This window comes from Xenopus laevis, chromosome 1L, assembly GCF_017654675.1.
Source record: "Xenopus laevis strain J_2021 chromosome 1L, Xenopus_laevis_v10.1, whole genome shotgun sequence".
Lineage (NCBI taxonomy): Eukaryota > Metazoa > Chordata > Amphibia > Anura > Pipidae > Xenopus > Xenopus laevis.
Window position 1 is genome coordinate 59,043,133 of NC_054371.1, and position 27,003 is coordinate 59,070,135.

General features: G+C 38.4%; 1 protein-coding gene and 1 long non-coding RNA gene across 2 annotated transcripts; both read left to right on the forward strand.

Moving 5' to 3' along the window:
- The first annotated feature begins 18,524 nt into the window (after nt 1-18,524).
- On the forward strand, nt 18,525-19,137 carry LOC121402805. The gene is made up of 3 exons (XR_005966774.1): nt 18,525-18,584; nt 18,728-18,864; nt 18,983-19,137. It is a non-coding gene; the product is annotated as an uncharacterized LOC121402805 (long non-coding RNA).
- A 2,462-nt stretch (nt 19,138-21,599) lies between these two features.
- Nucleotides 21,600-22,724, forward strand: LOC121401124 (formin-2-like). The gene is made up of 3 exons (XM_041585476.1): nt 21,600-21,768; nt 22,200-22,610; nt 22,677-22,724. Exons 1-2 carry the CDS (start codon nt 21,605-21,607, stop codon nt 22,600-22,602), a joined length of 567 nt encoding a protein of 188 aa, XP_041441410.1. The 5' UTR covers nt 21,600-21,604; the 3' UTR covers nt 22,603-22,610; nt 22,677-22,724.
- Nucleotides 22,725-27,003: the final 4,279 nt, after the last annotated feature.

Genomic DNA, 27,003 nt, shown 5'->3' on the forward strand with positions numbered 1-27,003 from the left:
TAAAATCTATCCAGGTTATATTCCAGTTATCCTAAATGCAAAGATCCGAATGTATCTATGCTTCACTGTTTGTGGGAGTGTCCTAATATTCTTGCTTTATAAAAAATATTTGAAATTTTTCTTAATGAAAAACTACACATTGACCAAAATGTATCTCCTGAATCTGTTTTGCTTGACTCCTATATGAACTCTATTACTAAATAAAGGCTTTGACAAAAACGAATGTTTTATCCACCTGGCTATTGCAGCAACTCGTAAATCTATATTCTTGTTTTGGATTAAGGAGATTTCTCCAGACAAAAGTAATTTTATCACACCTTAAATCTCTTTGTCTGCAAGATGCAATATATTTTAGATTTGGAAACATTGATTTTAGTAAAAACTTTTTGAAACAATCATTCCCTTACTTAAATATTCGTGACTCTGAAGATAGGGGAGATTATAAAAAATGTCAAGTATAATTTTGAGACACTCTTCTTCTCAGACCCTTGACGTTCCTAGATTAATTAGTTAATCAATTTGGTAATTTGTTTTCATTTGTATTGTCTTTCCTGCTCTTGTCCATGTTACAGAGGGAAATGTTATTTTTTGCTGAATAATTGCTCATTGTTCTTGATTCATCTACATTTATAGCGAGCTCTGTAATTTGTTCCTGTTATGTTTTATTTTACATTGGACTGCAATGTAACTTTCTTTCCTTCATCTCATGTAAGATGACACACTTTTGATGTAATTTAATGGCTTTGTTAATTTTGTCACACTGTTTATTTTCAAAATGCCAATAAATATAATTGGAAAATAAAGTAAATCGGTCCCTGAGTTCATAATTAAGGGATGACCAACCTCTCCTTATCTGTAAAATGCAACTTTCCATATTCCAGTAACCGTCTAACATCAAAATATCCATTGGACAAGTACATTTCTCTCCCAGTGAACCCCTCTGGGGGCCCAGGACAAATGCTATTTCTGCCCTTCCCCAAAAAATTTCCCTGACATCTGTCTTTTATTGCATGAATAGAATTTCAGCCTGCTCTAAATATACATAAACCACAAACATGATGATCAAACAACAACCATGCCCTCCAGCCCACTCACATTAATAGCAAGAACTTACAAGATTTGAACTTGTCAGATCTAAGTCCTGTAAATCACTCAGTAAGGAGGTGTTAACATTAACAAGCAAAATCAAAGGACTTTTTTTGTTTTTTTTTTGAGTTAAGCAAAACCACAATTTCAGAATTGTAATCTACAGGAATAGTCTAAATTATAGCTTGGTGTTTTGTAAAAATCTTAAAAGGAATTGCAGCCAAAGTTAAAAAAAAATCAAAGACAAAAAAGAATTGATGTGTTTTATTCGACTATGTGGCGCCATCCTTACCAAAGACTAATTTGTTGTGTTGCCCTTCCACTGGTGCCATTGAGTTGATCCATGGCGCCAAATCCTGCCTAATATATATATAAATATATAAACAAATGACCATATATTACATATGTATAAATATATAATACAAATAAATGATAAGTGCCTAAAGGCCTACCATTAATTCTAATATAAATTAATGTATTAAAAAATGTTATAAAGGATTTGCAAGTTTCTTACATGTTTTGTACAGTAGGGTCAGTCTGCTGCCCCTCAGTCTAAATTGCTCCCGTAGACTTTGTTACCTTTCTGGAACCGTGAGTCCAGAATAGTCACTGACTAATAACAGACATGAAGAATGTTGACCCATTGCTGGCATGGCAATGTCATGTCCCCAAAATGTGACACAAAATGATTATTACAGGCACCCAGTAGGAATCCTGATACAGGTAAGAAGGTGGCGAGCACATAGACCATGCTGTATTTATAGAATAACTAACAAACATGGCATATTTTGGCAGCATAGAATGCAAACAATGTTGTTATTATTACCCACAAGAGAGATTAATGCCTGCTACAGATAACAATAACTTTATAATATTTGGCTACAACAAATAGCTTAAGATTTTAGTGCTTTTTCAACAGCAGCAACTCCGGCAAGAGTTCAGAGCATGTCTTTTATGACACTACCAACATATTTAGGTTGTTATGGAAGGGCACATCCTTTTAAGGTGGAATGAGAGTGTGGGTAATGTTAACATGTGTAATTCCTTAAAAAAATGACCTGTGGATAAAAAAGTAAATTAATAAGAGAGAAAAATCCCCAAGCTCTTGGATTTTGAGAATCAAGCATTGGATATGTTTTAACTGCATTTGAGAACATTATTATTATTATTTGTCTTTATTTAAATGGCACTGACATATCCCACAGCACATTACAGATATTATATCACTTACATCAGTCCATGCCCACGAGGAGGTTACAGTCTAAGATCCCTATCACATTCACACACACTATGGACAATCTTATCAGAAACAAATTAACCTGCTTGCATATTTTTGTTGAGTGCAGGAAGACATTGAAACAGCCAGAGGAATCCCAACCATGCACTGGGAGAACATGCAAACTCCTAGTTGGAATCGAATACAGGACCCCAGCATCCAGAGAGATGAGAGGGCCTTAATAGGAAAAACAGAAAGAAAAAAAAATCAAAACAATACTAATGAGACTTTAAAATGCTATAAAAAATGTTCATATTAATGTAGGTCACTTGCAAACTGTTTCAGAATACTAGTGTCTCCATCATGTTTAAGTTGGATCTTCATCAAATTCATTTTGTATACTAAACTTTCAAATACACGAATGTAAATTCAAACAATTTTCAATTTATTTGTAAATGTAATTGCTATCATAGGCAGTGTCTGCATTTGCCTTATCGTCCCATCATCCACTTTCCCTGAATCCTCGTGCCATTGAAACATTTATTGGTGCTCAGTTCTCCTCCAGCTCAGAGCCCAGTTCCCCACAATGCTTATGCACCTGACTTCTGTACTTAGGCAAGCAGTGGATGTAATTGCAATGAAAAGACAGAAACTGTTTTGAATTACAACTGCAGTTACAAATGTACAGTATTTTGGAAAGTTGGTTAAAATGACATTTTATTTCTTTATGCAAAAATCTATTTCCTGCTACATCCATTAAACATGAACGTATTAGAGTAATTCTGAAAAATGTCATTTGTTTTTTATTATTTAAGTGGAGTTGACCTTTAAAGTTAATTCTGTGATTAATCTATTTCATGTTCTTTCATCAGATATGAGGGGCCATTTACGACCTCCTGGGCAATATGCAAAGTTTGAAAAAAAAAAACGGATGCAATGTGCAACAATATCACGAGGGGCCTCTACATTTTCATGTGCAAATTAGGGAGTGGGAGGCTGCATTGGGGCCCTGCACTTTGCACACTACAAGAGGAGCAGGCAGGGGAAAGGCACAAAAGGCATATAAAAAGAATAACCCATTTGTTTCTTAATATATTTGTAATTTATCTAGTTGAGAAGCCATTGCATATGCCATTCCTTCTCTGTTTAATTTCATTCACCTATATGAATTTCAATCAATTTGCAATTAGTGCAGACCTACCTTTCATATTCTCCACTCAGCAAGTTATTTAGTAACCGTACTGTAGCATGTTTCCTCTGTTTGCTGCAACAACTGCAAAGAAAACACTGAGGGTAAAGACTTGCTATTGCAGACCCAAAGGCTTGCATTTTTTTACAGTTTTTCTGAGCAGTTTTAATATTCAGTTCGAAGGCATAAATACTATGTGCAAATAGTGAATGAGATTGCTTTCATATTGTTGCCCCTGATTGTTCATTGATAGATAATGCTGATACAGAGGGCATTCCACTAACTGTTATGTCCTTTGTTCTTGAAGAAAAAAATTGATTTTCCAAGTGTAAATTTATAGCCTGTTTGATGTTTCATTTGAATTTGAATGATGATTCAATAGGCCAAAGAAAATGCAACTTTTGTTTCTTACATCATTTAAAGATATTTTGAGAAAAAATTTATTAAATCAATGTTGCCATTCTTTTTTCTCTGTAGGAAACTGATTAGAGGAACTCTTTCTCATCATATAGAGAGGAGAATGTTAAATGATGTCAGCCTGTTGCCTGTGATAACTCGGAAGAACTGATTTTTTTTTTTTTATAATAAAACAATGATTATGTGATTATATCTCATGCTTTTACAGCTTCTACCAAAGACCAACAAGTCATTTTGTCTCCTACATACAGCAGGAAGCCCAGCTTGAGATTTGGGGTGAATATATATTTGCCTTATTAGATATTATAATAAAATACCATTACATTAACATTACCCTTAAAGGAGAAGGAAAGGCTTTGTACACTTGGGGGTGCCAAATGTTAGACACCCCCAAGTGATTGTATTTAATTACCTAAAACCCCGGGTAGGTGCTCATATCAGCAGAAAACTGCACCGGTCTGGGGTGAGTCTTCCTCTTTCCTTCACACGGCTGCACATGTGCAGTAGAACGAAGAGCCGAACTTTAACTAAAAAGTCGCCTATTTCGTCCAACTGCGCATGCGTTTGCCCCGGGAAATTTGAAGAAAGGAGAAGACGAGTTTGTACAGTTTTCTGCTGATAGGAGCACAGGCCCGGAGTTTCAGGTAAGTCAATACAATCACTTGGGGGTGCCTAACATTTGGCACCCCCAAGTGTTCAAAGCCTTTCCTTCCCCTTTAAGAAAATACCATTATAAATTTTATTCCTGAGATCTAAGCAGTCAAACATGAGGCATATTTCTCCACTCTCCACATTTCATGGGAATGTAGGCATGAATATGCTTTTAGGGAGCCTAATACTGGGATGTACAGGGACAACATGATAGCTATATGAAATATAATATAAAAAAATATATTTTCTGTTCTTTGTTTGATGTCCTTGAATTGCCATTTCTCAGGAGCATGGCTGAATGTGCACTGTTTCTAAAAATGTTTGCTTATGTGTGAAAATAATTGTCTGACTATTAGTTAACTTAAAAGTTAATATTAGAACAAACCAAAGTCACAGTGTTATGGAAAAACTCATTTTCCCCCACACATATTCCTTGTATAGTGCAGGATAATATATTCAGAGAGTCTCTGCTTTTGCTGCTAATCTTATGGTAATTGTTGCAAGACTTGATTTCTTATCCCTGATTCGCAGCAATCACAAATCAACTGATTACAGTACTTTATAATGCTGCAAGGTATCTGCCTTACATCCTTAAAGAATTGCAGGAGATACACTCAGACTTGTATTTTTGCTTCATGTCATATCAGTAGGGACACGGCAGTAGGGGAAACAGGCCCCAAAACTGTTGGGGGTTTAGGATTGAAGAGGGATATACTGGTCCCCCTGACTGGCATGCAATCTTTTAAAGAAAAAGTTATTATTAACGCACTTTGCCTGGGGCCAACTGCAATTAGCCATTCTAGAAATCTGCTTCCACACAGTCACGCACCTGACCTGCCTTGCCCATTCCTCAATTCTGCCCAAACCCTGGCCATTCCCCTAGAAGCCCAGTCCCATTCATGATCTGTGAATTGAGCCTTTATATCTCTTGGGGCCCCCCTCTGCCACAAAGCCCCTGACTGGTGTAACCCCCCATGTTGGAGCCCTGGTTGTAGAGTCTTATAACTTCTAGTTAAGCCACTTACCATATCTGCATATTATAATTCAGCAACAGTTTAAGAGCCATAGGTTAGTTATCAGCATTCTCACATCCCAGTGATGCTTGAGTAGCTGTAGTTCGTAATCCACTAGGAACAAGTAGGGTAGCAGTGACGTATATGCAATGTAAAGGCCATCTTTTATTAATGTATAGTAATACAGTCTGTGAAGAGCTAGTAAGCACTGGCACTGAAAATTTCTGTCAGTAAAATCATAGAGGTTTTTGGGAACTAGAATCAAGAATTATTATTCTTACAAGAAGCCGGTGTTCATATAGGTGTCAAGCAATTTGCCAAGTAATTTCTCAGTTTTATAGACAGCTTTTAAAACTTTTATCAATCCAGACATGTTCAGGAAGAGTTTCAATACAGTCAGGTTTCAGCTCTTTACACACATACCTCATTATTTACTTACAACCCCTCTGGTGTTCCACCTTCCCAACCTTGCCTTCAGCCTCCAGTGCCGATACCAGGGGACCTGTCTCTATATTCCCCTCTACAGGGCTGAGACACCCCACCAGCTTAGCTAGGCACTCTGTGTCTGCACTGAAATTCAAAATAAATAGCATTGCAAATACACAGAGGCCCAAACAGTCTCCCACCAGCCCACTAAATAGTGACTGGCATTTGATATGGGATCAGGTATCTGGAAACCCGAAGCTCCGAAATACAAAAAGGCTGTCTCCAGTAGACTTCATTTTATCCAAATAATCAAAAATTTTAAAAATGATTTCCTTTTTCTTTGTAATAATAAAACTGTACCTTGTATTTGATCCAAAATGAGATATAATTAACCCTATAGGATGCAAAACCAGCCTTTTGGGGTTATTTAATGTGTTCATGATTTTCTAGTAGACTTATGAGTGCCAGAAATTGTCAAATGTAAACCAAGGTCAGTTTATCATATACCTAGAGATTAATGATCCAGAAAATCTTACTATCCCCCAGATTTTGGAGTACTGGAGTCTGTGAAATGGAATGTGGAGGTAAAACTTGTTTTGGCTGCATGGTTAGAACAGGGGAAGAAAGTGGAAGTGACATCAAACAGATACAATGTGTTGTTTTGCACCCAGTCAAACTGGTTTCGAGAGGTTGCATGGGGGGTCCGTGGCCCACTGGGCCCCAACATTAAGGGTCCACTCCTCCTCACCCTGTGGCAAACTTCCCTGTGCACATCCACACACCAACCCAATGCAGTGAACCTAATATGCCACCCGCCTGCCTGATAGTACCTTGTGCTGTCCCCTCCAACTCCTACAAACATAAGGGTGCTGGTGCTGGAGGGGGCAGACCTGGATCAGTGGGGACCCAAGAGGGCTAGGGTCACCAGATTTTCTTCCGGGTTCCTCCTGGCCCAGCCCTGCAAACAGATAATGCTCTACAAATGCACCATAAACAAGGTAAGTTCACTTGTGTAGTATTTTGGGGGTTCACAAAATGTTGTTGTGAATTATAAATAAATCCGAAAAAAGACAAAAATAACCCCACTTCATGGTTTTCATAACGCAAGGAAAACATCCATTACTTGCACTGAAAGAGTTAATCAAGTTTAAACACTGTAATTTTCTTCTCTGGTTCTCTTAATTTGTGTACTTGGATTGTATAAGTGTAAGCTATAATAATAATCATTCCAAAGTGTCTGGGAAAAGGTATAATTCAAATGAATTCAAAAACTAGCTTGTTTTGATTCACATATGTGAGTTAGCTTTGTTTTAAAATATTCTACTTATTATAATATATGTTTTGAGAATACTGAAACAGCTTTGTCATTGGTTGGGAATCGCCCCTTCATCTGGTTTTTGTAATAACACCTGGGATGTCAAACTTGATGGCTCCATAGACTTAGTGAACTCCAGAGCCTCGGACCATGACCATGGGTTGCCACCTGGCCAGTAAAAATGATGTTTAATGCCAATGTTATTAATTGTGAAAAAGGAAAAAATATATAGGAAGGCTGGTGTTTTTCTCAGAAAAAGTGGCAACCCTATTAACAACCATTAGCAAAAAAAGAAGAACCCTCCAGAAGTTAATTTGGAGGAAGAAAACAAACTGCCCAGCACTTAAAGGAAAAGTTCAATGTAAAAATTTAACTGGGTAAATGGGCTGTGCAAAATAAAAATTTTTTTTCAATATAATTAGTTAGCCAAGAATGTAATGTATAAAAGCTGGAGTGAACAGGTGTCTAACATAATAGCCAGCACCCAACTTCCTACTTTGCAGCTTTCTTATTTTGCTTTGAATCTTACATGCGTGCTAAGGATCAAAATCAACCTAACTGAACAGTTATGTCCCATATGGCCCCCCTTCTAGTCTTTAATTGGTTACTCACTGGTAACCAATGAGAGAGCTATAAAACAGAGAGTAGTGTTCTGGCTATTATGTTAGACATCCAGTCACTCCAGCCTTTATACATTACATTTTGGCTAACTAACTATAGTGAAAACAATTTTTATTTTGCCTATCTATTTACCCAATTTTATACTAACACTGAACTGTTCCTTTAATACAAGGCTGAAAAACTAAAAGGTGAATTCCCAGTAACTATGTTCAGTCAGTGCTAGGTATATTTCCTAAACTCTAAAAGAGTTGGCTTTGTAAAAAACACATCTCCTGAACTGTAAATATGTCTGCACCATAGATTAGTGTTTTGTAAATTCAGATCATAAAGCATATTTTCTGGTTGCCTAAATACAAAATACTGAAGGTAATGGAGTCTGTAAAGAGAAATGCCCCATGGCTATGTACAACTGATTTCCTATTGAAAATGTTGCCTTGTAACTATAAATACAGAACATTGAGTTTAATTTAATCACGTTTTCCTTTTCCTTCCAGGCGGCTTCGGAGCTAGACTATACATTTGCATGGCCATCCAGCTAGGTGTTGACAGATTGATAGGTTTTTTATCTATACGGAATATTACAGAAGGAGGTGAAAAATAGAAATCCTTGACCCCTGAAAATGTGTAATGCTTCTTTCAGCAGTGAAATAAACTGCATTAAAGTACTATTGGCAACAGGAAATTGTATGGTGTTTCCAAGGTTATACATAAATGCGGTTCTTTCCATGAATACTATAATGCTGTACTATAACTTAACTTCATATGGGAAGGTGCAAGTGTAATATCAACTTGCATTCATGGGTAAAATTTATCATGGTCATAGAGTTTTGCCAACTTAGGTATTCTTTGGAATTACTGACTGTACCATTACTTTACAGTTTACAATAGTCAGTTTACCTGATCTACTAATCTTTTCAAAATATTACAGTTCCCATATTCATGCAACAGTTTTGTTTTTGTATCATGACTCACTCACCCAATGTGAATCTGTGTCCAGCTCTCTCTGTTTCTTCCCTCCCCAGAGCCATTGTTATGATAGTTGGTGTGCCCGAAACAGTCAACCAGACCTAAACAATGGGCAACAAGGAAGACGTCTGAAGAGAAATAGGTGTGTCGACCTATTTACTATGGGGTGCCGTTTGTCCCAAATACATTCTGTATACAAAACTATCCATAATACACAGAATGAATGTCTCTCATGGTATATAAGTATTTGTGACCATACACAGAGAAAAAATAATATACAAAAGACTTATTTCTATTAAAGAATGAAAACAAAATCTGGTTAGTGCACAAAAGGATGTCATTATATCACAAACTCCATTCTGTACAGTTTAACAAGCAATCTGTCTCACAAATGTATAACCTCCATGTAACGGACACACTTATGTGCAAAGTTACTTACAGAATGAATGATGTAAAAACAAAGTTGGACATAATATATAATAGTGTAACTAACTAGTGCTTGTCAAGCTAGATTTGAATGACTAAATAGATATCTGCGACAGAAAGCAAGATTTTATAGTACAGGATTCATTCTTTCCACAAATTGACAGTTTTGTTTCACAAAACAGATAAAATAACCATTCTGTGAAGCAATACTGTCAGTCACATTCCTGAACCAATAAGAACAAAGCTTATTGTTATATACAAACAAGATGAGAAGTGGCCAGCTCTGCTCCACATGGCTAAGGCAAAGTATCTGACCTGCTATAGAGGGCGCCCTCTAATGTCCCCTGTGCTGCATAGTAATAAACATGAACAAACATTTCCTAAAAGAGCTGCTGTTAAACACTACAGGTTCATAAATGGAAGTTTTTACAAATGGCTGAGAAATATAATGCTGCACTTATAATGATTGTAGAGAAAGAAAAGTATGCAAAACTTATGTAAATATGATAATTTTAGGTGATATGGCTATTCTTATTGTAGTAGCCTGCTTGTGTGGCCATTTTGGTTAAGGGCATTCCTGCTGTTTTGCCATTATCTTATGACTCACTCCTGTTCCTCTTCCTGTCTAAGGTGAGGGCAATAATGGGAAAGGCCACACCCACCTGCCATGTTGTATTAAATGTACCAGAAGTTACTGTGCTTGTCTGGCTGCTTTGCCTGACTCTCAGAGACAGTTATAAGTTTTGTATATGATAGTTAGACTCCAATGTCTCCTCCTAGCTGTAATCTTGCACCAATTAGCTTGTAGTAGTCTCTTAGTAATGTGCTTACCTATAGTTCAACTACTACATAATAGCTTGAGCCAGAGACTTGGGACTGATCATGTGCACACATACCTCCCAACTGTCCCTTTTTCAGAGGGACAGTCCCTCTTTTGACAGCTTAACCTGAGGTCCCTCATTTGTACTGGAAAGTCCCTCTTTTCTCTGCACTGAACAGCCAGAAATTTTAATTGGCTTTTGGCAGAGAGGCCAGTACAGCTAACAGGTGCAACTAAGATGCTTTATAACAATTTTGAGATAAGAAAATAAGTATGTTAACAGTTTAGATAAGGAGAAATATTTTCAGATTTTTATAACCTGTCAAACTTTGTAAAATGAACATGGTAATTAGGGGGTGCGGCCACAAAATGGGTGTGGTCAAAAAATTGCTGCACTACATGCAAAAAAATTTTTTGGCTCTCTTTTTATTTCCAAAATGTTGGGAGGTATGGTTCAACTACTACATAATAGGTTTAGCCAGAGACTTGGGACTGATCATGTGCACAGTGCATACCTCCAAACTGTCCCTTTTTTGGAGGGACAGTCCCTCTTTTAATAGCTCAGCCTGCAGTCCCTCATTTGTACTGGAAAGTCCCTCTTTTCTCTGCACTGAACAGCCAGAAAAAGAAACAAAATTTCGAACTTACCAGAAGTCATCTGTAGTATGGGTACTTCAATTTGTTAAACAAATTACTCACCACGTAAGGGAAGTGGCCCAGGTGCACTGCCCTGAGCCCTCAGCATAGGGGGCGGACGAACCAAAATGTAAAAAGGAGCAGGCACTCAATGAACGCAGACTTCCAGCAGGCACCAATTCAAAGTGTAAAGATCTTTATTGTGTCCAAAATTTCTAACTTAATTGGCTTTTGGCAGAGAGGCCAGTACAGCTAACAGGTGCAACTAAGAAACTTTGTAACAATTTTGAGATAAGAAAATAAGTAATTTTAACAGTTTAGATAAGGAGAAATATTTTCAAACTTTTATAACCTGCCAAACTTTGTAAAATGAACATGGTAATTACGGGGTGTGGCCACAAAAATGGGTGTGGTCAAAAAAAATTGCCGCGCTACATGACAAAAATTTTTTTGTCCCTCTTTTTACTTCCAAAATGTTGGGATGTATGAATGAATTCTGTATAGTATGATGTGTAGGTTATATGAGCAGCCACTCCTGAGTACTGAGTATACACAAAAGGGGGTCATTTAGGCAGGGGCAATTTTAGGGGATCATAATCTATTTATATAGAAGCAACAAGCTATACAATGCTTTAGATTTATTTATAACAAAAGACTCTAATGATGCCGTCCCCTTACCTGCCCAGTGCTTAACCCTTTCACATCAGAGTGGGTAGAGGGGGGCACAACACTAGAGCAGAGAGCAAAACTGCGCCCATGTCACATGCATGTCCAGGGCCGCCAGCAGGGGGGGACAGGGGGGACAAGTGTTCCCGGCCTGAAGGGGGCGCAGAAGAGCTGCATTTTTCAAAGAGCCGGGTCCCCTTTACGAGCACCTAAGCCGTGCGGCCATTTCGCATATTACTGAAGTGCCGAAAAAACGAAGCTGAAGTCCCGAAGTGGCGAAAAGACCCGAATTCACGAAAGGAGGTGAAGTTGAAGTCCTGAAGCCTTTTGTTTACACACAGTACTCAGGAGTGGCTGCTCATATAACCAACACATCATACTATACACAATGTGTGTCATACCTCCCAACATTTTGGAAGTAAAAAGAGGGACAAAAATGTTTTCTGCATGTAGTGCGGCAATTTTTTTGACCACACCCATTTTTGTGGCCACACCCCGTAATTACCATGTTCATTATAAAAATTTGAAAATATTTCTCCTTATCTAAACTGTTAAAATTACTTATTTCCTTATCTCAAAATTGTTATAAAGCATCTTAGTTGCACCTGTTAGCTGTACTGGCCTCTCTGCCAAAAGCCAATTAAGTTAGAAACTTTGTTTCTTTTTCTGGTTGTTCAGTGCAGAGAAAAGAGGGACTTTCCAGTACAAATGAGGGACCTCAGGTTAAGCTGTCAAAAGAGGGACTGTCCCTCTGAAAAAGGGACAGTTGGGAGGTATGTGTGCACATGATAAGTCCCAAGTCTCTGGCTAAAGCTATTATGTAGTAGTTGAACTATAATTAAGCACATTATTAAGAGACTACTACAAGCTAATTGGTGCAAGATTACAGCTAGGAGGAGACATTGGAGTCTAATTATCATATACAAAACTTATAACTGTCTCTGAGAGTCAGGCAAAGCAGCCAGACAAGCACAGTAACTTCTGGTACATTTAATACAACATGGCAGGAGTGAGTCATAAGATAATGGCAAAACAGCAGGAATGCCCTTAACCAAAATGGCCACACAAGCAGGTTACTACAATAAGAATAGCCATATCACCTAAAATGATCATATTTATATAAGTTTTGCATACTTTTCTTTCTCTACAATCATTATAAGTGCAGCATTATATTTCACAGCCATTTGTAAAAACTTCCATTTATGAACCTGTAGCGTTTAACAGCAGCTCTTTTAAGAAAGGTTTGTTCATGTTTATTACTATGCAGCACAGGGGACATTAGAGGGCACCCTCTATAGCAGGTCAGATACTTTGCCTTAGCCATGTGGAGCAGAGCTGGCCACTTCTCATCTTGTTTGTATATAACAATAAGCTTTGTTCTTATTGGTTCAGGAATGTGACTGACAGTGTTGCTCCACAGAATTATTATTTTATCTGTTTTGTGAAACAAAACTGTCATTTTGTGGAAAGAATGAATCCTGTACTATAAAATCTTGCTTTCTGTCGCAGATATCTATTTAGTCATTCAAATCTAGCTTGACATGCACTAGTTAGTTACACTATTATATATTATGTCCAACTTTGTTTTTACATAATTCATTCTGTAAGTAACTTTGCACATAAGTGTGTCCGTTACATGGAGGTTATACATAGGTGAGACAGATTGCTTGTTAAACTGTACAGAATGGAGTTTGTGATATAATGACATCCTTTAGTGCACTAACCAGATTTTGTTTTCATTCTTTAATAGAAATAAGTCTTTTGTATATTTTTTTTCTCTGTGTATGGTCACAAATACTTATATACCATGAGAGACATTCATTCTGTGTATTAGGGATAGTTTTGTATACAGAATGTATTTGGGACAAACGGAACCCCATATATCACCCCCTTCCTTTCCCCCCCCAGCAGCCTAACAACAGAACACTGGGAAAGTAACCAGATAGCAGCTCCCTAACACAAGATAACAGCTGCCTGGTAAATATAAGAACAGCACTCAATAGTAAAATCCAGGTCCCACTGAGACACATTCAGTTACATTGAGTAGGAGAAACAACAGCCTGCCAGAAAGCAGCATCCTAAAGTGCAGGCTCTTTCTGAAAGCACATGACCATGCAAAATGACCTGAGATGCACCTACACACCAATATTACAACTAAATACACTTGCTGGTTCAGGAATGAAATTTTATATTGTAGAGTGAATAATTTGCAGTGTAAACAGTGTAATTTAGAAATAAAAACTAAACCATAAAAATCATGACAGAATCCGTTTAAAAAGTAAACACTTTGTGCTGCTTATAACAGGGCCACTGATATTGCAGTCTCCATAAACTACATTGTGACCAGGAGTTTCAATAAAATGTATTTTGTTCAGTTCATGGTCTTGTTGATGGTTATGATCATATTTAGAGATGCCGTAGGCTCTGTATAGGTCTCATACAACAAATAGAGTAAGAGACAATGCATTTAGGGTTAGAATGGAGACCAACTGCAAAGTGGCTCTACCCTCCTGTAATAGAGTAAAGTTGTATTTAGAGCAGTGATGCAATGGCTAGAAACACAAATGGGTTCCCTGATAAAATATTATGTTCCCCCAAAAAATACGGGTGCTTGTGTGTATATTCTATCACTTTTTTATATTTACTGAAACTGTAATTTCTTTAAAGCTTTTAAAGTTATTTATAAAATGTAAATAGTCCTATAGTCCAACCTTGGGTGTGGGTAAATTTTGTCATATACAAAACTACATACGACACACAGGGGCCCATTTACTAAAGGTCGAAGTGAATTTTCAAATTCAAAAACTTCAAATTTCGAAGTAATTTTTGTGTACTTCGACCATCGAATAGGCCAAAATTCGATTCAAATTGAAAATACTTCACAAATTCAACCATTCGAAAATCGAAGTATTGTCTCCAAAAAACTTTGACTTCGACACTTCGCCATCTTAAACCTGCCGAATTGCTGTTTAGCCTATGGGGGACCTCCTAGAACCTCTCTGAGTCTTTGGCTAAGTTTTTAGAAGTCGAAGATTTTTTTTGTACTATCCTTCGAATCCTTCGATTTTTACTTCACTCGAAAACGGCCGTTTTCGATCGAAAAAATACTTCGACTATCGAAGTATCAAATTCGATGGTAGAATTTCAAAGTTTTTTTAACAAAGTTTGCCCCATTTGTCCTCTAACAGGTTTATTAGGAATATTTTGGGGAAGTGCTAGTGTATCTGATGAGAATGACCAAACACAGCATTGTGTATCAAGAATCATCACCTTAACTCATAGCCGAAATAAAAAAATAAACATACAAAACAGAACTGACAAAATTCCTATCAGATTTTTTAACCTTATCCCAATTTCATTTTACATTTTTCTGAAAAACGAGTGTCATATTTAAACTTTAGACTTGGATAGTTGCGGGAAATACCTTTGTGTAGAAGAAGTTGTATATGTCATGTGACCATATGTGGCCAAGTGCCAAGGCAGCAATTGGTTGCTATGGCAACATTACATCATATGAGTCGATGATGTCATAATGTCAGTGACCTACTTAAGTCAGTGCCAACAAGACAGCTGGTCATTTCAGGATTTTCACTAGTGAACTAAACACCAGCAGTGAATTTTCTGAAAATTATTTTTTTTTTTAATAACATCTTTTATATTAGAATGGGGTTTCGCTCTTTTTACAACAAAGGGTAAGAATATTCAACTTCTACTCATATAGAGTATTTATGCATTATAACTAGGCTTGTGCTTTATGTGTTATAATTATTATTGGTAAAGTGCCAACTCAGCAACTGGTTGCTATGGTAGCGTTACATTGTGATATATGTTATGGGATGTTATGTGACCATATATGGCAAAGTGCCAAGGTAGCAATTGGTTGCTATGGCAGCATTACATTGTGATGTCGTATGAGTCGGTGATGTCATAATGTCAGTGACCTACTTAAGTCAGTGCCAACAAGACAACTGGTCATTTCAGGATTTTTACTGCTGGACTAAACACCAGCAGTGAATTTTCTGAAATTATTTTTTTTAAAATAACATATTTTATATTAGAATGGCGTTTCGCTCATTTGCCAACAAAGGGTAAGAATATTCAACTTCTTCTCATATAGAGTATTTATGCATTATAACTAGGCTGGTGCTTTATGTGTTATAATTATTATTGGCAAAGTGCCAACTCAGCAACTGGTTGCTATGGTAGCGTTACATTGTGATGGCATAATGTCAGTCACCTACTTATTACAATTATTATTGGAAAAGTGCCAACTCAGCAACTGGTTGCTATGGTAGCATTACATTGTGATATATGTTATGGGATGTAATGTGACCATATATGGCAAAGTGCCAAGGAAGCAATTGGTTGCTATGGCAGCATTACATTGTGATGTCGTATGAGTCGGTGATGTCATAATGTCAATGACCTACTTAAGTCAGTGCCAACAAGACAACTGGTCATTTCAGGATTTTCACTACTGGACTAAACACCAGCAGTGAATTTTCTGAAATTATTTTTTTTTTAATAACATCTTTTATATTAGAATGTCGTTTCGCTCATTTGCCAACAAAGGGTAAGAATATTCAACTTCTTCTCATATAGAGTATTTATGCATTATAACTAGGCTTGTGCTTTATGTGTTATGATTATTATTGGCAAAGTGCCAACTCAGAAACTGGTTGCTATGGTAGCGTTACATTGTGATGTCATAATGTCAGTCACCTACTTATTACAATTATTATTGGCAAAGTGCCAACTCAGCAACTGGTTGCTATGGTAGCGTTACATTGTGATATACGTTATGGGATGTTATGTGACCATATATGGCAAAGTGCCAAGGCAGCAATTGGTTGCTATGGCAGCATTACATTGTGATGTCATATGAGTCGGTGATGTCATAATGTCAGTGACGTACTTAAGTCAGTGCCAACAAGACAACTGCTCATTTCAGGATTTTCACTACTGGACTAAACACCAGCAGTGAATTTTCTGAAAATTATTATTTTTTTAATAACATCTTTTATATTAGAATGGGGTTTCGCTCTTTTTACAACAAAGGGTAAGAATATCCAACTTCTACTCATATAGAGTATTTATGCATTATAACTAGGCCTGTGCTTTATGTGTTATAATTATTATTGGTAAAGTGCCAACTCAGCAACTGGTTGCTATGGTAGCGTTACATTGTGATATATGTTATGGGATGTTATGTGACCATATATGGCAAAGTGCCAAGGTAGCAATCGGTTGCTATGGCAGCATTACATTGTGATGTCGTATGAGTCGGTGATGTCATAATGTCAGTGACCTACTTAAGTCAGTGCCAACAAGACAACTGGTCATTTCAGGATTTTTACTGCTGGACTAAACACCAGCAGTGAATTTTCTGAAATAATTTTTTTCTTAATAACATCTTCTATATTAGAATGGCATTTCACTCATTTGCCAACAAAGGGTAAGAATATTCAACTTCTTCTCATATAGAGTATTTATGCATTATAACTAGGCCTGTGCTTTATGTGTTAGAATTATTATTGGCAAAGTGCCAACTCAGCAACTGGTTGCTATGGTAGTTTTACATTGTGATGTCACAATGTCAGTGACCTACTTATTACAATTATTATTGGCAAAGTGCCAACTTAGCAGTGAATTTTCTGAAATTATTTATTTTTTAATAACATCTTTTATATTAGAATGGCATTTCGCTCATTTGCCAACAAAGGGTAAGAATATTCAACTTCTCATATATAGGGGTATATTTAGCAAAGAGTGAAGTTAATTTTCGCCACAGTATGCTAGAGTGAAATTCCACCACTCTACAGTCATTTCTATGGGATTTTTAAAGGCATAATTTATCAAAGGGTGAAAGTTCACCCTTTGATGGCAAAGTGCCAAGGCAGCAATTGGTTGCTATATACATTGTGATGTCATATCAGTCGGTACTGTCATAATGTCTGTGACCTACTTAAGCCAGTGCTGACGGCATCTGTTCATTTCAGGATTTTCACTGCTGGACTAAACCCCAGCAGTGAATTTTCTGAAAATCATTATTTAAATAACATCTTTTATTTTAGAATAGTGTTTCACTCATAAAAAGGTTAAAGGTTAAGAATCTTCAACTTCTTCTCATATACAGTATGTATGCATTATAACTAGGCCTGTGCTTTATGTGTTAGAATTATTATTGGCAAAGTTCATACTTTGTTCATCTTCATACCCAGTTGCTATTGTAACATTACATTATGATGTTATAATGTCAGTGACCTACTTATTACAATTATTATTGGCAAAGTGCAAATTCAGCAACTGGTTGCTATGGTAGCGTTACATTATAATGTCATAATGTCAGTGACGTACTTATTACAATTATTATTAGCAAAGTGCCAACTCAGTAACTGGTTGCTACGGTCACGTTACATTGTGATGTCATAATGTCTGTGACCTACTTAAGGCAGTGCTGACCAGACAGCTGGTCATTTCAGAAGTTTCACTGCTTTACTAAACCCCAGCAGTGAATTTTCTGAAATTCATTTTTTAATAACATCTTTTATATTAGAATGGCGTTTCGCTCATTTGCCAATAAAGGGTAAGAATCTTGAACTTGTGGGTAGTATTTCAAGAAGGTGCATCTGTTGGTATAATGTGGCTGCTCTCTGACATCATGTTCATACAAAATCATTTTGTGAGAGCTCATCCACATTGTATTCTGATTTATCTGTTGAGACTCACCAAATGCAAAATAAAAAAATTAAATTGTCATTTCTCTTGTGATTTTAATTGTAGAAATATCAACTTCTTCAGAAAATTTTGCATTAGATTGACACAAGTATGTGATCCTGTCCCGATCGACATAGAGAAAGGGGAAAAAGAGAGAAGGGCACCGTTTCGATACCTCTGTGCGAAGGTTACACTGCTCATACTTCTCATTATCAGATTCGTCCATTACATGGACACATATCTAGCTGAAGGTAAGACAGGGGCTGGAAGGAAGAAATACATTTTCTGAAGGTAACAGAACCACTTCACTACCTGTACTAACGTGTCCATATGGTACTTTGTTCCTCTTACAGGTGTTATGCCGCTGATTGAAGCAGAATATGAACTCTCCATTGACAAAGTTGCGAGAGTAGAAACATGTAAGGTCACATTCCTTGGACTTTCTCTCTTATGGATATACTTAACATTCCCTCTTTCTGTCTGTCTGTAGCAGATTTCTCTTTTAGTCAGTTGTGGGCTTGGTCCATATCTGAAGCTCACAATATTCTCTCTCTTCCTTCAGGTTTTGCTATTGTTTTTGCCTTGGTCAATCCATTCTTTGGACATCTATCAGATCAGATCAGCCGGAGGACCCTCATGTGTCTGGGAGTAACGTATTGGACTCTGTTTGTTGCGAGCTGTTCCGTAATTCCCCAGGAGGTAAGAGTCGATGTATTGGATGGTCAATGAGATTTCACTTCGCGTATAACCTGTACTCAGTAATATTAATCCTTCATGAATCCTAACTTATAAAAATTTGTACCCTCTTATCCTTTAGTGGGGTTGGACCATCCCTTTTATACGGAGTGCCGTGGCCGCAATAGAAAGTTTTTTTGCAGGCATTTCCCTGACCCTGATTGATGACCTGTGCCCACCTGAAAATCGTCGAGGGACTTTATGCATGTTTAACAGTGTCAGCTATATAATGGGGTAAGCTGCAAGTTGTACCTGGATTCCTGCTACATTCGTTTTGGTTTGTGTGTGGATTCTGTTATATTAACCCTGAATCTCCTTGGTTCTGTTACAGTGCCTTTGGGATCGTTGTGGGAGCAATTGTGCCAGTCTACTTAGGCTCAAACTGGCGTCATGCAATGCAGGTAAGGAAAATTCAACCGGGTACCATTAATTATATTGGGGTGATGGGAAGATACAATTGAATATTGGCTAAACATTAAGAGATAAATAAAACAGTGGTTGTTGTGAGATATTAGCCTTTTATTATCAGTTTAGTTGATTGGATACTCTACATGAAAAGAGATACATGGCTGGGTACTTAACTGCTGTTTTCTTTGGACACAGGCAGTTGCAGGCTTGGGATTAGTGTGCCTAGTGTTGCTAATCTGTTTCATGAAGGAACCACCTAGATGCTACACTGAGGACCACAGTGATGACCCTCAGATGCAGATCCTCAGTTTCCAATATATTTGGAAGTTGACCTCCTCCTTCTTCAAAAATCTGAGGATGCTATTTAAAATGTGAGTATTATTTATGATAAATAACAATCAAATGGAAAATTGCAGAAGATGTATATTTTACTAATCCCTCTCCTCCACTTTCAGACGGAGCTTTGTTTTTCTCACCTTGGCTTCATGGTCCGTGACGTTCATTAATGAAGCCATGTTTGCCCTTGTTCCTGATTTCCTGAACCAAACCAGGGCCGTGACAAGCAGTTTGTTTCCCTGTCTGTTGCCAGATTGTTACTACAGCGACTTGTAAGTCTCCAGAACTTGTACATATTTAGGGGCAGATTTATCAAGGGTCGAATTTAGAGTTCATGGGAGTTTTATTAAACTCCCATAAACTCCCAAGAACTCAAAATTCGACCCGCAAACTTAAATTCAATTCAAATCGAATCGTTTTGAATCGAATCTAATTCGATTCATGTTTTTTCTCTAAAAACAACTCCATTTTCAGGAAGGCTGCAAACAACTCCAAATTTATCCCAGGACGTTCCCCATAGGTTAAAACAGCAATTCGGCAGGTTTAAGGTGGCAAATAGTCTAATTCAAAGTATTAAAGGGCCAGTACATGATACATTTCTATAATCAAATTAGAATTTTTTTTAAAAACTCGAATCAAATTTTAACTATTCCCTAGTCAAATTTCACTTTCACTTCAACCATTGATAAATCTGCCCCTAAATGTGTGTTTACCAGTCCCATTATGAACAAGCCTTGCTATGGTTTAGCAGATAGCCTTTAACAAGTGCACTGTATTGTTTAGGATGTATATTAAATTGTTTCAGTTCAGGATCTGAGAAGTTATTATTAGAGGTACATTATACAGTTTGAACAATATAATAAACATTCTTGTCTCTTTGTCTCCTTCTAGCATGATCTATGGTTTGATGAAATACATGGCTGACATAGTGGGGATACAAATAGGAATGGTGATCATCACTCGGTGGTTCAAGATGTATCCATTCGCTGATCGACTGGTATCCGGTTTAGGACTTTTGGCCTCTGGATCTTTCATATGCATCTTCCTTTTCAGTGTAGAAATCAGCTTTACCCTTGCCTATGTGAGTTATATCCATTGAATTTAAGACACAATAATGTTTGTACTCCCAATATCATGGGATGTTGAGATTGAGAGAAGGTGATAGCATGAAGCTAATTAACTTAGATTAGAAATAGATTATTTTTATGGCCCCAGTTCTACATGAATGGTTTAAAATATTACTAACACTCGAGGATAAGTTAATAAAAGTAATTTGAGAGCCAACCTTAGAGATGACATCAACATTGGCACCAATAATTGTATTAAATTATTCCATTTAGATGTGGGTTCATTTTATATTTTTATCTCACCACCCTACTCTCTCCTACAGGGGTTCATCTTTGTAGGTGGCGTTCTACTGAATATAAACCAGGCTGTAGCTACTGACATGATACTGGTAAATATATCTCTTGAAGAACTTTTTCCTTTCATATCCTGGTTTACCCACAGACAGAATCATAGTGTTTGGGTCCTAAACATCGGGTTTATATGCTTTTTTATTGATAACGTAACCCCATGTTGGACACCAATAAGCGCAAGATATGATATCAAATAATAATAATGGCAGTGACCTCTTCCCTGATAATCCCTTCTTTTCTCTCTTGCCAGTCGGTAGTAATGCCAAATTCCAGTGGCACAGCAATAGCCTTGCAGTCTTTTATAGCACAGTTAGGAGGAGGGGTATTTGCCCCATTTATCATTGAGAGGGTAAGTGCATTTGATTCCCCTTAAGATTTTAAACTCTAGCAAACCCAACCTTTTAGCTTTATATCTGAGCCACTGTAAATGGTTTGTTATCATAGTGTCTCTCTGCTGTGCAGTCCTGTGTAATATATCACCACTTTATAAACATGCAACAATTAACTTCTATATCTTTTATCAGATTTCTGAGGTGATCCAGATGTGGCAACCAGAAACCAGCCCAATGCACTGCTTGCAACATGCCTTGATAATATTGCCAGTTCTGGCAGTGATTGGAGGATGCTTCTTCCTCTGTACAATCTTTTATGAAGAGGATCGGAAAGTAGTTGAACAGGCCCGCACCCCAAGCCCACCACCTGAATTGTGAGTACACAGTATAGGTTAATTAATGCACAATGGATTATAGGAAAGAATGAGATTTTTATGACGTATAGATGACAATGTAGAGACTGGAAGGCAGTGTTCGGTAGTATAAATTCCATGAAGGATACCATGAAGGTAGCAGAGGGTGATTGGTAGTAAAAAGGGTTGTTTATGTTGGGGTCTGTGTGGAGCTATTCCTGTCAACTACCTCAAATTTCCAAATCAAAAAGTTGTCTATCACAGTAAAAAAAAAATAGAGGAGCATATTGAGGATAAGCAGAAGAATGGGAATATTGGGTTATGCCAACACCAGCAAAAATGTATGACTTGGAGTGTTTGTAGGTAAATATACAGAGGTAGAGGTACAGGATGGAAGTATAAATCTCAAAGATTTTACTTTTTGCTTCTTTATTTTTCCACTGACAACTCAGGAACCTACAGGACATACTGGTGTACGACTCTGAAGATCCTGGATATGCTGCTCAGCCTTCTCTAGAATTGGCTCCTGAGTCTCCAGATTCTGCTGCAGAACTACCTGCTCAGCCCCCAGATCTTGATACATGCAGGTTCTGCTGCTTTCCCTTTCTAGGACTGGCTCCTAAGCTTTCAGATCCTTCTCCAGAGATAACAGCTCAGCCTCCAGATCCTTCTCTAGGACTGGCTCCCGAGCCTCCAGATCCTGCTCCAGAACTACCTGCTAAGCCTCCAGATCCTTCTGTAGGACTGGCTCCCGAGCCTCCAGATCCTGCTACAGAACTACCTGCTGAGTCTCCAGATCCTGATACATGCAGGTCCTGCTGCTTTCGCTTTCCCTTTCCTAGGACTGGCTCCTGAGCTTCCAGATCCTGCTCCAGAGATGCCTGCTCATCCTCCAGATCCTTCTCTAGGACTGGCTCCCAAGCTTCCAGATCCTGCTCCAGAACTACCTTCATTAATGAAGCCATGTTTGCCGTTGTAAATGATTTCCTGACACGAACCAGGGCTGTGACAAGCAGTTTATTTCCCTGTCTGTTGTCAGATTGTTACTACAGCGACTTGTAAGTCTCCAGAACTTGTACATATTTAGGGCCAGATTTATCAAGGGTCGAATTTAAAATTCATGGGAATGGGAAACACATGAGGGAAACGAGGTGGGTGGAGAACAGGGAGGAGAAAACTGTAGACAGGGAGAACACCTGAACATATAGCATAGGAACCAGGGCCAGCCCTAAGAGCCTCCAGTGGCTCATGGAGTAAGTGCAGCACACAGGGTTCAAGTCCCGGGCTGGTCCTTACATTACCCCCCCCTTGAGGATCGACCACCGGGCAATCCCAAAGTCGAATGCCCCCCCATACTTTTTAGTCCAATAAGTGGAACACTACTAGGACCCGGAATGGGAGCATCAAAAGGAACAGAAACCACTTCGCAAGAGTCATGAACCACCTCTCCAGGATCAGGGACCAGAGCAGAAACATCACAGGCACCCATTACAGGTGGCGGACCAGGAACCAGGAGGCACCCATTCCGATTAGAAGAAAAGAGGTTCCACCTAAATATTCGGAAGGGGTTTTTTACAGTGAGAGCTGTGAAGATGTGGAATTCTCTCCCTGAACCAGTTGTACTGGCTGATACATTAGATAGCTTTAAGAAGGGGTTGGATGGTGTTTAGCAAGTGAGAGAATACAGGGTTATGGAAGATAGCTCATAGTACAAGTTGATCCAGGGACTAGTCCGATTGCCATTTTGGAGTCAGGAAGGAATTTTTCCCCCTCTGAGGCAAATTGGAGAGGCTTCAGATGGGTTTTTTTGCCTTCCTCTGGATCAACTGCCAGTTAGGCAGGTTAAAAAAAGTAAAAAGGTTGAACGTGATGGACGTGTGTCTTTTTTTCAACCTAACTTACTATGACAGGATCTGTTAAATGGAAATTTGCTGGAAATTAGAAATTGTGTAAAAAAATAAAATAAAGTATTCATTGCACAGATACTTCATTATGTTTTTTGTCAATCATTTTAAGGAACAGTAACACCAAAAAATGAAAGTGTTTTAAAGGAATGTCAATATAGTGTACTTTTGCCCTGCACTGGTAAAACTGGTGTACTTGCTTCAGAAACACCACTATAGTGTATATAAACAAGCTGCTGTGTAGCCATGGGGGCAGCCATCCAAGCACAGGATACACAGTAGATAACAGATAAGTACTACTATAGTTTATATAAACAAGCTGCTGTGTAGCCATGGTGGCAGCCATTCAAGCACAGGATACACAGTAGATAACAGATAAGTACTACTATAGTTTATATAAACAAGCTGCTGTGTAGCCATGCGGACAGCCATTCAAGCACAGGATACACAGTAGATAACAGATAAGTACTACTATAGTTTATATAAACAAGCTGCTGTGTAGCCATGGGGACAGCCATTCAGACACAGGATACACAGTAGATAACAGATAAGTACTACTATAGTTTATATAAACAAGCTGCTGTGTAGCCATGGGGGCAGCCATTCAAGCACAGGATACGTAGTAGATAACAGATAAGTACTACTATAGTTTATATAAACAAGCTGCTGTGTAGCCATGGGGGCAGCCATTAAAGCACAGGATACACAGTAGATAACAGACTAAAGATTCTGAAGAATCATATTGTATACTACAGGGCTTATCTGCTATCTGCTGTGCACCTTCTGCCTTTTCTCCTTTTTCAGCTTTGAATGGCTGACCTCATGACTACATATCAGCTTGTTTATATAAAGTATAGTTGTGTTTCTGAAGCACCTGTCCTTAGCCCTTAGATTGATACTTAGTGGAGCTATTGGGGGACGAGGGCTGTATGGGAATGTGGAGACTGTATAAAGGTATTGGGAGGCTGAATAAATCTGGGCAGTGGTACAGACCCTGTAAGGACATAGCGTAGAATTGTGCATTGGTGGGGGGTGTAGAGTAACAGAAATGTAGTTGCACAGGGGTTTTGGGGAAATAGAAGCGGTAAAACAAAGTATAGTAGCAGGCTCAGACTGGCAATCTGTAGAAAGTCACTATTTAGTGGGCTGGTGTTTGGGCCTTTATGTACTTGTAATGCCAAGGCCTATTTTGACTCCAAGTCCAGACCTGTATAGTTGTTTCATTCAGTTACAAGGAGCGTTGTCTATTAGTACAAGATGGGAAGTATTGATGTATGGGGAGAGTGAAACATAGAAGTATGTTGGTTGTGTAGTATTAGAGAAAGGGGAACGTGTGAAGTGAGGGACATGCAGTCCTACAGAATGGGAAATATGGGTTAATGGTGGCTGTGTAAAAGTACAGGATGGGAAAAGCAAATGTATGGGGGGGGGGGTTGTGTAGCTACAGAAGGAATAAAACAAAATACAATTCTTTTATTGATTTCAGGAGCTCAAAAATCATATAACCAGTTCTAAAACTGAACATGTCTAAAATTCCTTTTAATTTGTTCTGCATCTTATGGTCAAGTACCACTTCCCATTCTCCTGCATTCAGCTTTTGCTGAGCCATTTCAGGCATTTTTTATGTAGGAGTGATGACAGGGTGGCCAGTAAATTTGCCATTGACTTTCATAGCCATCTGGGCCTTCTAATAGATTGGCACAAGATTCCCCATTTTAATGTAAATTAGGCTACTAGCACTAACCAGCTACTTGCATGCAGTACATACACTCTAAGAGTCAATATCAAGAATCAAGAGATATCTTCTATATGAGGGGGAAAAAAAATCTCCATTTACCCTGATTACTCTTCAACCCTACAAAGTAAAACACATTTGCAGGAGTGAAGTGCAGATTGAGAGACCTCCAATTGAAATATGTGATGCTGTATCCAGGCAAACTGAGTATAGTGGATGGCCCCAAAGCTGTTTTCTTCACCTCACTTTAAGAAGCAAATTCCTGGCGGGACCAGAGGACCAGCCAGAACCCTCGGGCCAGCCCCAGATGCTGATTCCATTGGTAGTAAAGGAGCCCTATCCTTCTATGTTTGCTAATTTTTTGGGCCTCAGTTGCACAAGAGAATGATTGTGGCCATATCTATATGGGGTGCACAAGCCACAACCATAAAGTTAATCTGCATTATACACAGCCCATCCTATCCGGACCCTAAAGGGGGTTAAATACTAAAACCAGTCCCTGCACCCTTTGAACAAGTATATGATGCCCTATATCCGGTGAACTGAAACACCACCACCAGAGTCCTATTGAACATTTGCTGGCTCTATAGAGACAATGGGGTAATTTAACGGGCTCCAGCCACTATTGTTTGATTGTTTACATTTTTTTTTTCAACATCAAGGCTGACTTAAGACCAATGGCATACGTGGTGCTGCCCTTGACTTAACTGTTCCCAATTTCCATGGGTGAAACACCCCTGAAAGTGTCTTACAGGTTAAGTTTTGGAATAATGCCCGCCAAGTTGGGAGGTTGGGCAGGGTGGGAAAGGGGTTGGTTTTGGGCAAATCCTTTTTGGGGGTGGGTGATAGGGTAATTGATGTGATGGGTTATTTCTGTTTTTTTTTGTATTTACATAACTGCTACTATGTGATTGATGCTTTTCCTGGTGCAGAACGTAATCATCCAGTTATAACACCCCTCCTACACACAAATGGCATCCTATAGCTTTATGTCCTGGAATGGCTGGGGACTTAATTCCAAATATAAGCACAGCCTTATGTGGACATATCTGTAACATTATCCACCCACCATCCTGCTCCAACAGGAGACCCACCTAGTGGGCCAGAAAGTTCTCACCCTCAGGAAACCATGGGTGGGGTGGGCATTCCACACCTCATTTTCCACTCACTCCAGAGGAGTGTCTATCCTTATAAGGAAAAATCTCCCCTTTGAATTTATCAAACTAATAATGGCCAATATGGCAGATATATTATAATGACTTGCCTTATTGCAAATAAACCCTTGACAGTGGTGAATGTGTATGCTCCACCTCCATTTAATATTGCCCTATTTGAACTCATAGGGAAAAACTTGCCGACCTGCCTCCTGCACCAACCTGCATAATGGGGGATATGAACCAAGTCATGGACCTGTCCAGCGATTGGCTACATTCCACCACTATGGGCCCCACACACCTAACACATTGGGCAAACGCTCTAGGTCTCTCTGATGTGTGGCAATGGAAGCACCCTGGCACTAAGGCCTACTCTTGTCACTCTACCACACAAAACATTCTCCCAGATAGACCTAGCCCTCACAACACCTGAGGTACTTCCTCTGATGCAACAAATCTCCTA

Coding starts and splice junctions, on each gene's coding strand:
- LOC121401124 (XM_041585476.1), top strand. CDS start 21,605: ATGTGGCAACCAGAAACCAGCCCAATGCACTGCTTGCAACATGCCTTG. Junction 21,769..22,199: donor CCAAGCCCACCACCTGAATT/GTGAGTACACAG, acceptor CTGACAACTCAG/GAACCTACAGGACATACTGG.